The sequence below is a fragment of the Dendropsophus ebraccatus genome, chromosome 9, assembly GCF_027789765.1.
Source record: "Dendropsophus ebraccatus isolate aDenEbr1 chromosome 9, aDenEbr1.pat, whole genome shotgun sequence".
Lineage (NCBI taxonomy): Eukaryota > Metazoa > Chordata > Amphibia > Anura > Hylidae > Dendropsophus > Dendropsophus ebraccatus.
In genome coordinates this window covers 22,621,183-22,634,140 of record NC_091462.1, presented here as the reverse complement: position 1 = coordinate 22,634,140, position 12,958 = coordinate 22,621,183, and the positions used below count along the sequence as shown (strand labels likewise).

The following is a 12,958-nucleotide window of genomic DNA, read 5'->3' as shown; positions in this document are numbered from 1 at the left end:
GAGATTTATCAAACATGATGTAAAGTGAAACTGGCTCAGTTGCCCCTAGCAACCAATCAGATTCCACCTTTCCTTTTTCTAAAGAGTCTGTGAGGAATGAAAGGTGGGATCTGATTGGTTGCTAGGGGCAACTGAGCAAGTTTCACTTTACACCATGTTTGATAAATCTCCCCATATGTGCATAGGAAAAAGATCCATGACATATGACAGCATTGTTTGGTACTTTTTGCTCCTCCTTAGCACACAGCAGGGTTGGGCCTATTATTAAGCATAAAAAAGCCATAGACTTATAGGGGGGGATTTATGAAGATTGGTGCACTCATACACTGGTCTTAAATGAGGCCCCGTCCCCTTTTCCCATGACGAATTCACTCATTCAAGAGCCTCTTAGTGAATACGGCTGGCCGGGTGCCCGAACCTGAGCCTAACGTACCAAATCTACAGGGGGCGGGGTCACGCCTCCTCCCTACCTTGCTGCCCCCCCCCCAAGCTCCCCCTGCCCACCCATCGGGCAAGCAGAGCATACGGTAAGTGTACGCCAAGAATTAGGGCCAAATCTGTGACTTCTTCTGGCCTACGCTCCTGCCAGACCTTTTGTAAATGTCCCCCATAGTGACTATGTTCTATCCATTTCCCCGACATAATGACTGTCTTTGCAGAATACAAAAGTATGGTTTACCGTGTTTTTGAGTCCTGCACAAAAAGATTTTATGTTTGGGAATTGGGCAGAACATAGCCACAATAAGACTATGTTCAGCTCATGGATGCCATTTGGCCCACTAGCACCATGTTGGGCTCTATGCATGCCTTTTGACTTTCAAGCCTTTAATACGGCAATGACCAGCCATGTGTTGTAGTCAGCAATGTTGAGCGGACTTGCCGAAATGTCCAGGTTCAGCAACGTTTTCCAAAACCGAATGCTCAGCATTTGACTCACTGTGGCTGGAAAAGTTGTATTCAGCCCTAGGGAGTCCTGGAAAACATGGATACAGCCTTAGGCCAGGTTCACACGATGTAAAAACAACGGCCGTATTTCATAACAACGATTGTAGATGTGCAAACAATTTGTGAAAATATTTATGAAATAACGGCCATTGTTTGCTCATATATGGCCGTTGTTTTTACACAGTGTGAACCTGACTTTAGGCTACTACAGGGCGGCATCCAACTTCTCCTGGGGTTCAAATGAGGAGCGTTCAAATTCAAAGAAAGTTGGCCATCAGTTCAGCAAGTCCACTCAACACTAGTGGTCAATAATGAGCTGTCAACAATGGGAGGGAATGAACAGCATATCAGGAGAAGGAGAGACGTTTGCTAAATGACTGTATTTGACAGTGGGAATACGACTTTAAGGTTGGGACATCTTCATTCCAAAGACCCTAGGTTTATCTTCATGGCCTTTAAAGGAGAAGTCTGGCGGATTATAAAATCCTGCAGCCGGCAGGGGTAGGGGGGGAATTCATTACAAGTAGTAACTTCCCTCTTTCCGTGACCACGGTGAGTGGCAAGACCATCCAAAGGACCCCCGCCGGAAGGCATTTTACCCCGAGTTGTGATGACGTCATGACTTGGGGGAAAAGGTCTGTCCTGGCTGATGAACTGGCCACTCAGCCAATCAGTGACTTGAGCGGCATCCCGCCCCAGTCACTGACAGGTTGAGCGCCAGTCCATCAACTGGGTCGTGACGTGTCAGCTACGGAGATCCCAGAGCCTGGCAGGGGTCCTGCGGCCAGCCCCGCTGCTCACCGCAATTACGGGGAGAGGTAAGTTAGTACCTATAATGAATTTTTCCCCCTGCCAGCGGCAGGATTTTATAATCCGCCGGACTTCTCCTTTAAAGTCCATGAGATATCATTACCACAAGACCACAATTTTCTCACCATTGTCTTAACAAGAGCAAAGTCCATTATTGTACAAGTCCAGGGGTTCTGGCATCTTCTCGGGTTTGCCTGAGGCTGATACTATCCCTGGCTCGGCTACATCTGTACTTCCTTTATCTAAAGTAAGGCAAATTTCTTGCCGAAGACAAACTTACAGGAGTTTGATCTCCCAGGAAGAATAAAGAGCATCAGCTGAGAAGCTGTAACTTTCCCTCACGCGGCCCGGGGAAGCTGATGTGATTAAACCACCTTTCTTGTTCTACGGAGTATTATGTTGTCAAGAGCGTCGGCAGGAAAATATGACAGAACTATTTCCTTTTTTCCAACTCGCTGGGAATACCCATCACCTGAGTCTTAAATCCTTCTCTTCTAATTATGATAGAAATGTCACATTGATTTAATTATCTGTCATGATACTACTGGTGGCGGTCTATACTACCCACAGGAAAAATAACTACAGTCATGTTCACGGCGGTCTAGCACAAGCTGCTATCGGTGTGGGATAGAATATTTCTGCAAATCTCTGGTCTGGCACCACTGGAATATGAACCTGTGCCCCTCCTGCACCCCATTTGTGTACCCCTCCCCCCCCAAAGCTTAGTGCCAAGTGATTGTGTAATATTGTATGCATGATGTTGAGCTTTACTTAAAGGGGTTCTGCACAACTATAATATTCTTGGCTTAACTTTAAAATAGGCCATCAAAGATCGCTTGGCTGGAGTTAGACCTCTGGGTATGATACTAATAAAGAACAATAAAGGGATTATGGCACTTCCATGTGCAGTGTCCCACTATATGTTGCTAAATGACACTATGTCGGTTGCAGGACATTACCTGTCTTACGTATTATTACACATACTGTAATAACACTACTTTAGAATCTTTTAGTATGTTAATGCACTCTTCATTGTAGGCTGGGAATGGGTTACATTGCCCCATATACTTGTATGTGGAATGTTTATGAAGGTAGGTGAAGTCTGTCTAGACTTGGCCTCACTTCCTATAGAGACAGGAAGTCTAGACCCAAAACCCTGGGAACACTTAAAAATGATATAATCCAAGGGGATACATTTTTGTCCATCTAAAAAAAGAACAAGTAATAAAGAGAAAGTATGGTAGAGAGGCACTAGAGAGAAGGATAACAAGTACTCAATTACTGTACTGGGACCACTTTAAGGCTGGGTTCACACTACGTATATTTCAGTCAGTATTGTGGTCCTCATATTGCAACCAAAACCAGGAGTGGATTAAAAACACAGAAAGGCTCTGTCCACACAATGTTGAAATTGAGTGGATGGCCGCCATATAACAGTAAATAATGGCCATTATTTCAATATAACAGCCATTGTTTTAAAATAACAGCAAATATTTGCCATTAAATGGCGGTCATCCACTCAATTTCAACATTGTGTGTACAGATCCTTTCTGTGTTTTTAATCCACTCCTGGTTTTGGTTGCAATATGAGGACCACAATACTGACTGTAATATACGTAGTGTGAACCCAGCCTCAGGCTTCAAGCAGGACTTAATATCCCTCCAGGATGTCTGATTTGCTTTTTTCTCTGCCAAAAGGAGACATTTAACGCTGTGCCCTACTGGCAAGTTCTAGCAATCACTATTTGAAAGGAGAAATTCCAGTTACAAAAAGGAGAACTACTTGAAATACAGATTCTTGACACATTCAGTGGGTTCTTGAAGGACAACCCAACTCTGTGATACTGCCCCCCCCCCCCTTACTCTTAATTCACTTCATCGCTGGGAAGAGGGGGGCCCAACTGCTGTGAAGCCCCACCCAGGTGACATTGTCCACTGAGGTAATTAAGTGATATTAGAGCAGATAGAAGACACAGAGGTATCTATCGAATTTGCAGCATCTAAGCTTGTGGATGGTGTGAAGAACTGCAGAGGGGCTACAATATCACTTTACAGGAAACTCTTGTATACTATTTATATAGTAGCGGAACTGGTTAAGATTAGAGAAAACCATATTATTTTGGGGATAATTTTGGGCCATAGCTCCAGACTAAAAGGAGAGAGAAAGAGAGCAATAGAAGAAAGAGAGGTAAAAGTTGTTGCCCCCCCCCCCCCACCCCCTCAGTACAGTATTGCTTTAAAGTATTGTTGAGCTTTCCAAAAAATGTTGACATGCAGGGACAACTCAAGGGTTTGATAGTTCAGGGATCTATGTTCACTACAATGGGCCGAAAGAAGCCAGAGCTAAGTGCATTTAATCATAATGTAACTCTATAGGGCTTTTTCCGGATGCATGTACAGAGAGCAGGGAGAAGCCATTTGCATCTCAACATCCAGACCACAAAACTTTTTACATGTCAAAACTTTTTTGAATCTGAGATTCCTTTGAATGCCTGAGGGTCCAGATCAGGAAGAAAAGATTTCTACACTGCACATTTTCAGCTTGCTCAGTTGGCATTATAATGGCCACCGCTAGGAGCTAATATGAAAACTGAGGAAACAGAAACTTCAGAGTAAGTTTCTGTAATTTTCTGAGTAAAACTCTTTCTCGGTTTCCATTTTGTTAAAGGAACGTACTGAGATTTCTTCTGAAGTGCAAATGCTAGAAGGGGCCAAAATCTTCTCCTAGCAGCTCCTGTAGAAATCAACTCCCTACGGAACGAACATAGAAGAAGGATGACAGCCGTAGAGCCGATACCAAAAGAAGATGGATCAGCAGATGTCCCCAGTGACTACTGTAAATCACAAAGGCTGCAAGAAGGGTGTAAATCAGGGACAGATATTTCCCAGAAACCATGCGGAATAATTAAAGTGGAACTAAATATTGGCAAAAGTGCAAACCTGAATCCATTATCCGAAATCTGTTTCATTTATCAAGTCGCATAAATTATTCAGAAAAATGATATTACTCAATTAGTCATGTATTGGACGAATGTGAAGTCCTTTCTGTGGTGTCCTGAATTTGTTAAGTTTATGTTAAACTTTTTGCATTGTGTTTAATAATATAAAGTTTACATGCACTATGCTGGACTGAGCACCTTGTGATGCTCAGGTTACTGCAAGGCACATTAGAGCTCTAGCGGTATGCCGACAATTGACCGCATACCTCCAGAGTTCTAGTGTGTCCTGCAGTAACGTATTGTATTTTTACATTCGAATATTGTGACATTTCGTTTACACATCCCTTGACAGTGAACCAGGCACCCTCAGCAGGGGGCAGCTGGTTAAATGCTCGAGTCTCCCATTGATTTTAAAGGTGTTTGTTACTGAAGTCAAGCATTTAAGCATTGTGTACTCCATAGGCATATACAGGCTCAGTGGTGGACACCAGGGGGTGGGCATGGTCACATGCTCCTCCATGTCAGCCATCTTATGGACAGACTCACCACAGAGCAGGGCAGCAGGAGGAGAGGAGTCTGCTTTTAGCTCTATGGGGTACACTGGGAGCTGAGCTGCAGTCAGTAAGTGCTAAGAGTACACTTAATGATACTGTACACTTAACAAATTTTACTATGAAGCGGCCAACCCCTTTAAATACATAATGAGATTTACTGATAATTCGATATGCCAGATAAGCAGGTTTCTCCTGCAGTCTGGTTCTGGATCGATTTTTCTGCTTTAAGATGTACTAAAGTTCCTAAGGAAGGCAATGTTCACACCTGCATGGGTGGCTCAATTTTAGGCTTCCATGGCAGAATACAGATCCCTTTAAATAACTAGACACCCCCCCCCCCCCCAAAAAAAAAAAAAAAAAAAAAAAAATATATATATATATATATATATATATATATATAAAATTAGATAGATAGATAGATAGATAGATAGATAGATAGATAGATAGATAGATAGATAGGAGACACACTGAGCAGTGACAACTATTACAATACCCACCCCACTGTGTCACCTAAAATGATGGCTGTTTTTCAAGCACGTCCATTCACATCACATTGACCTGTATTCTGCTGATGGCTCTACAACGATTTGCGTTCAAGGCTTCCCATAATCCGAGTAACACTCACCTGATTTCCTCCCATGCCATGACAATTGAAGATGCCAACTTTTTCATTCTCTTTACGACCCATATTATCCAGACATTGGTTGGTTTCCACATTTCTGATCTGTAAGTAAAAGAGAATGGAGTTATTATAATATTTGGACCAGTCCATGGTATACAATATAGAATAGTAATAGCTGAAGGTCCATCAAGTTTAGAGATGAACAAACTGAAAAAGGGAGTCACATTGTCTGTGCATAACTTAATAAACCTCTCTGGGCTTGTAGCCGATGTACTGTAGACATTGATTAAGCAGCAGCAGCGCCTAAGGTGCCAATACACTATTTTCCATCCATCTCACATCTATTATCTATCTATCTATGATCTATCTATCTATCTATCGCCTATCTTTTTTTTTTTTTTATCAGAATAATTTTTTATTGTAAAAACTTTTTCACAAAACAGATTTTATCCCCGTACAATTGCAAGAACCCTGGAGGGAATAACCTCCAAATCACCCCCTCCCTCCCCCCCCCAACCCCCATACCTCCCTCCCACCCCCCAACCCCCATACCTCCCTCCCACCCCTTAAACTGTCCAACTCCACACATTATGTAAACATAAATCAAGTGCAACTTTCCAAGAACCATATGTGCACATGCGCACCGTGAATATTCTTGAGCTACAGTTCAAAAAGAAAATAATTAGAAAGTTCTCTGAACTCAAATGTACAGGATGCCCACTGACAGGTGGTGAACACAGGATAGCAATATATACCATCTCTCCCATTTACGTGCGGTTCAACGCAACCTACGTGTGGGACCCTGGGGGTGCGAGCCCGGGCACAGCCATCCACCTGCCCTAAAGCTTTTCAAACTTTTTGCTAGCTTTTCGCTTCTCATATGCGTATTTTTCTATACCGATTAACCAATTAACCTTTCCCACAAATTCCAACACCGAGGGAGGGGCTTCATCAAGCCAGTGTTGGGCAATAAGCTTACGTGCCATAAACAGGATGCGAGCTACTGCAGTCTGTTCCCCCACATTCAATGCCAGATCCTCCACGTAGCCCAATATATACACCAACGGAGATTGCTGTAATTCCACTGAATAGGCTTTATGTATGGCCGACGCCACCCCTCTCCAGTATCGGAACAGCTTGGGGCATCGCCAAAACATGTGTAAAAGACCCCCTTCATGGATATGACACCTGGGACACATGGGTGTATCTCTGACATTATATCTATCTCCTATCTATCTATCTATCTATCTATCTATCTATCTATCTATCTCCTATCTATCTATCTATCTATCTATCTATCTATCTATCTATCTCCTATCTATCTATCTATCTATCTATCTATCTATCTCCTATCTATCTATCTATCTATCTATCTATCTACCTATCTATGTAGAAGAAAGTGAGCAGCACAGCTTGTAGCAGAGATGCAGGTGCCAGCGGTCGGGGTCCTGACTTCAGACCGTTCAAATATATAAGTAGAAATTCCGCAGCACACAAGGTTGACGTAAAAGTGAACTGTGATTTATTCAAAACATATAGGCAACACTCCAAGACGCAACGTTTCGGTGATATCGCATCACCTTTTTCAAGCGTGAAAAAGGTGATGCGATATCACCGAAACGTTGCGCCTTGGAGTGTTGCCTATATGTTTTGAATAAATCACAGTTCACTTTTACGTCAACCTTGTGTGCTGCGGAATTTCTACTTATCTATCTATCTATCTATCTATCTATCTATCTATCTATCTATCTATCTATCTATCTATCTATCTCCTATCCATCTATCTATCTCCTATCTATCTATCTATTTATCTATCTATCATCTATCTATCTATCTATCTATCTATCTATCACAGGGGAAAAATATTACATGTCCAACTGCAGTATACTATTATTTTCAGGAAGCTGCTCTCGTCTCACCCAAGCAACATGTTTGATGTTGCAATTCCTTTCAGGCATATTTCACCATGCAAAGCTCTTTTGATGCCATAGAGACTTGTTTTCGTTCTGTGAATAATTCCTGGCAGAATACTGTCAATACCATGTATAAAATACACATGCCGTTTTCTGAGGAAATGCTAAATCACATCCTCTATCACACAGTCACCATACTAAATTAGGAACAAAATACAACATAATTAAACACCAGGGGCCGTGTTTGCCGGAGATGCCGCGGTGTTTGAGCTATAGCACAAATGAGTTTGCAAGCTCCATTCATTATGTGCAATTCTGAAAGCTTCAAATAGCCTCACACAGAAAGACTGGCGGCTATGGGGTAAATCACATATTCATATTTATTTCTGAAGCATTGACAAACTCAGTGTTCTGTGCTGTATTACTCATATATAGAGCCTACTGTATGTATTCATTGTGCTTACTCATGGGTGGGGCTACTGGATTTGACCATTTAAAGGGCATGTTCACCAAAAATTATAAACATACCAAAGTATAAGATCAAGGTCCTTTAGTCATTCTATAGCTACCGGGGAGGGAAATCTGTTTCTACCTTTTCTGACAGCCAACATAGTCACCATTTTTCTTGTTGTCTTCTGGAACTGTTAAAGCGAATGTACCGTAAGTGTTGCACATTTATAGAATAGTGCGGGCAAGCCGGTGTTCTTTTTTTGAACTGTGGCCCTATTCCCGTGCATGGCGCTGGTCTATTACCGCGCACCGGCCCGAGATGAAGCACTGGAGGCAGGGCCAGCCCGCCCCAAGTGTGGCAAGACCCCCGTCCCTCTATGACGTGGCTCCATAAGAATCAATGCAGCCATGTCATAGGGGGGGCAGGGGTTTCCTCTTACTGAGGGTGGGCCGGCCTGCCTCCAGTGCATCATCTCGGGCCGGTGCTCGGTAATAGACCAGTGCTGTGCACCATTCTAGTCACATGCAACACTTAAAGCGAATGTACCTGATGGTACATTCGCTTTAAAGGTAAATTTTCACAGTGATCTGAGAAGACGTGATTATTACTGTGGAGTTAGGTCTCATTTAGATGGGATAGGATTATATAAAACATGATAATATTGTGTCCTGCAGAGTAGTATTGAGTAAGCACTTAAATGCTTGAGTGCTTAAAGTGTAACTGTCATTTCAGGGTTATTTCTCTGAAAACAATAAATATCTAGAGTACAAGCGATTTTAAGAAACTCTGTAATAGGTTTTATTTAGCAAAAGAGTTTCCGTCTGTACTGAAAAAGCAGTTTTTCTTGCTCCCCCCTGACTTCAGAAGAAGCAGGATTTCTGTGTCCATTACACTCTATGGAGAGGGGAGGGGCTGAGAGGAGTGAGTGAGCACAGAGCAGTCCTGCACAACACAATATCCTGCAATCTTCTCTCAGCAAGTTCCTAGATAACCACTGACCTTTCTGATCCCTGAATCCAGCGTTTTAGGTGCCCAGACAGTCTACAAACAGCTGACCTTCATGTCTCTTCTCCCTGCTCACTCATCTCCCTCGGCCCCTCCCCCCTACATTGGATATAATGGACACAGTAGAACCCGTCTTCACTGGCTTCTCTGTAATGAAGACAGGTTTGCCTGATAATGCACAGATCAGAAGTGAGCGGGGGAGGCTGGGAAATTGCTTTTTGAGTACAGAAAGAGGCTTTTTTGCCTAATAAAACCTACTATAAAGTTTCATAAAATCGCTTATACTACTGATTTCTGCAGATCTGAGGGTGTCCGGTTAATCTATTACACTTTTTCATTCAAATTTTTGTATATTTCACCCTTCAAAGGACAGAATATACAAAAATTAGAACAAAGGAGTGTAATAGATTACTTTTGTTCTAATTTTTGTAAAATTTGTTTAATCATCCCTTCAAGGCATGAAAAATACAAAAAACTGGAATGAAAAAATGTTATTACATGTTTTTTTTTACATGTGGGAGATATAACTGATGGACAAACGATCATTCGGAAATCAGTTATTGAAGGTGTATGGCCACTTTTGAGTGAGCTACAAGAGATGCTCAGTCGAGCATCGAGCTCTATCGAGCATCTCAAAGTTTGCCGAACACGACTCCAGAACAAGAAGAACTCTTTCTAGTTTCATCAGTTTGGCTAATAGAGTGGTCTCAAGTCTCAAGCCAGGGACATATATTATGCCCTATTAGAAAGTATGGACATAAGACAAAAATGGACAAACCCCTCGAAGTGATATTGCCGCCCCCTTTCTCTATGTGCGGTTTTTACGCACCATCCACAAGTTTACATGATATATACCTGTTTAAAACTTGTCTGTCTCGTCTTTCTGCTCTAAAATCACTTAATTTCATCAGCTGACAGTGTCACCTAGGTGGGGCTTCATGGCAATTGGGCCTCCTCTTCCAACCGAGAAATGTCCTAACTGCCATGAAGCCCTGCCTAGGTGACACTGTGAAGTGATGAAATGAAGCAATTTTAGAGCAGAAAGAAGACACAGACAAGTTTTATACAGGTATATATCTCATGTGCCACATCTAAGCTTGTGGCTGGTGCAGAGAATTGCACATAGAAAAAAGGGGGTGGTAATATCACTTTAAATAAAATAAATAAATTTGAGAAAGACTCAACTTTTTTTTTTTTTTTTTTTTTACTTTTAACTTTAACAAACTTTCCAGAGATGTCCAAGCAATATTCCTACAAGTCTAGTCCTACTTTTCCAATATGAATTAATTATAAGGCTATGTTCACATAACATAAGTTCCGTCGTAATCACGGCTGTTGTTGCAACGGCCGTGATTAGTATGGAATTTACATTGTGCTGCAGGCTGAGGGAATCCCGGCTGGAGTGTACACACATGGTATACACTCCGGCTGGGATCCCTAGCAGCGCCATAGAAAACTGACATGTCAGTTATCTACGGCCACTATTCATTGAATAGTGGCCACAGAAAACCCTGTCAGTGCACACTATGGAGCGTGCAGTTCCGGACTCACGCTTCATTGTGTGCAGTGGGGAGTTCTGATGCGGGTGCGCACTGATGCACCCGCACCAGAATTCAGCGGCAGCTGCAGTACAGGCCGGAATGATCTTATCTGACACCGGCCGTTCCATGACCCAGCCGGGTCACAGAACGGCCAGTGTCATACAGCGTCAGAACATAGCCTAAGGCCCAATTCACACGTCAGTATTTTTTATCCGTTTTCCCGGACCAGGAAAAACGGAATTCATTACAACCCATTATTTTCAATGGTGCTATTCATACATCGTTTTTTTTTTGCGGATCCACAATCCGTGATAAAAAAAACGGACATGATGTAATACGGTCTATAATTACGGAACGGACACCCCCAATAGAAATCTATGGAGAGCACAAAATTTGCGGAGAGTACATTGCACGTTCACCAAGCTCCTTCTGCCAGAAATATCCTGCCTGACTGTAGAATGACCCCCAGACGTCCAGGTGACCTTACTGGGGGGGTTGGGACAGCTTCTGATATCATTTTTGCCATCTCCTCTTTTTTCTTCACCGCGCCTTTTTTTGCAAAAAAACGGCTAAAAATACCGAACACAATACAGATGCAAAACGGATGATTTTTTTTGCGGATTGCGGATGAAAAATAGAGGATCCAGATTTTCATCCAGGAAAACATACTGACTTGTGAATAAGGCCTAACTCTGTAAATCTAGTGACGTATAAAGCAATCTATAAAGATCTGAGTAAACAAACACCCAGCGCATTGACTACCAAAACAGATTAACTAGATGAAATAGTAAAAAACATTCATACCTCACCAAGAGAAAAGTAACGCCTTGGGATCTGGGAGTCCGGATAGATGGCTTCTAGGTACCAAGAAAATGGTTTACATTTGAGTCTTTCTCGAAGGGATTTCCTCTCTGTTACGTCTCCATAATCAACCTTGACCACACCTGGAACATTGGAGAAGATTGCCGATTACTTCAGGGGTTTGCCAATCTGCTGAAACATGTGTTTTCGTATGTTGCTGCCTATAGAGATTCATAACAAACAGTGTATTTTTGCCTTTCTGCGCTCCCCATGTTTTCTCCTACGGCATCTTGGAGTCTCAGCTGAGATGATCCCATCTCCACTTTCGAGACGGACTCATCTGAGGGTGACAGCCTGACAGACCAGTGACCGACTGAATGGGCTGTCACCCTCAGATGAGTCCGTCTCAGAAGTGGAGGCGGGATTGTCTCGGCCAGGACCCAGAAGATGCTGAAGGAGAACACAGGCGAGCGTGAAAAGGCAAGAATAGGCTGTTTGTTATGTATCCCCATAGGCAACATATCATGTTTAATTTTAAGGGGAAAACTCCTTTATGGTGCGTTCACACCTACAGGATCTGCAGCTGATTTTCTGCAGCAGATTTCATTTAAATAACTGAACACAGCATCAAATCTGCTGCAGATCTGCTGCAGATCCTGTAGGTGTGAACGCACCCTTAAAGGGGTTATCCAGAGCTACAATAACATGGCCACATGGCCCCATTCTTGTCTCCAGCTTGGGTTGGGTTTTGCTGCTCAGTTCCATTGAAGTGAATGGAGCTTAATTGCAAACCGCACCTGAACTGGAGACAAGAGTCGTGTTGTCTCTGAAAGAAAATGGCCATGTTTTTGTAGCACTGGATAACCCCTTTAAGTAGCAAGATTAGTGAAGAAAGCGAAGCTGGGTGACAACCAATAAGGCTGCCAAGTCAGCTCCCATGAGGGCTGTTAGTTGTCAGCCTCTATTTAAATTGATGTAATGATTTTTGGAGTCATTAGACCTTGTATCGAGGAAACCCTTTTATTTTAGAAACTTAAAGGAGAAGTCCGACGAGGCGACTACTTTTTTAAAAATGCAAAGGGCAGGGGGAACATAAAAAAAATCCTAACTCACCTCTCTTTGTGCCTCTTCAGAGCTGTATCGCCGCTCTGGGATCCCGGCCGGAATCTTCTCTCAGATGATGTCATGATGTGGTTGATTGTCTGCCCACTCAGCCAATCAGTGACTGGAGCGGAACGCTGCGGCAGTCACCGAATGGCTGAGCGTGCAATCCATCAGCCGGGAAGCCATTTTCCCCCTTGTTGTGACATCATCAGGGGAAAATGCTGAACTTCTCTTTAAATTGGATAAAACACATTTGAATACCCCAGCAAGTAA

The 12,958-nt window shown here is 42.8% G+C and overlaps 1 protein-coding gene across 2 annotated transcripts in view; it reads right to left on the bottom strand.

Moving 5' to 3' along the window:
• Window positions 1-12,958, bottom strand: part of GALNT13 (polypeptide N-acetylgalactosaminyltransferase 13) — a 233,881-nt gene that overhangs the window by 45,510 nt on the left and 175,413 nt on the right. For both annotated transcript variants that reach the window (XM_069985091.1, XM_069985092.1), the window contains exons 8-9: window positions 11,585-11,724; window positions 5,874-5,972 (exon numbers count right to left, since the gene is read on the bottom strand). In XM_069985091.1, the coding sequence (XP_069841192.1) occupies window positions 5,874-5,972; window positions 11,585-11,724 (239 nt within the window). The remainder of the gene's footprint in view (window positions 1-5,873; window positions 5,973-11,584; window positions 11,725-12,958) is intronic.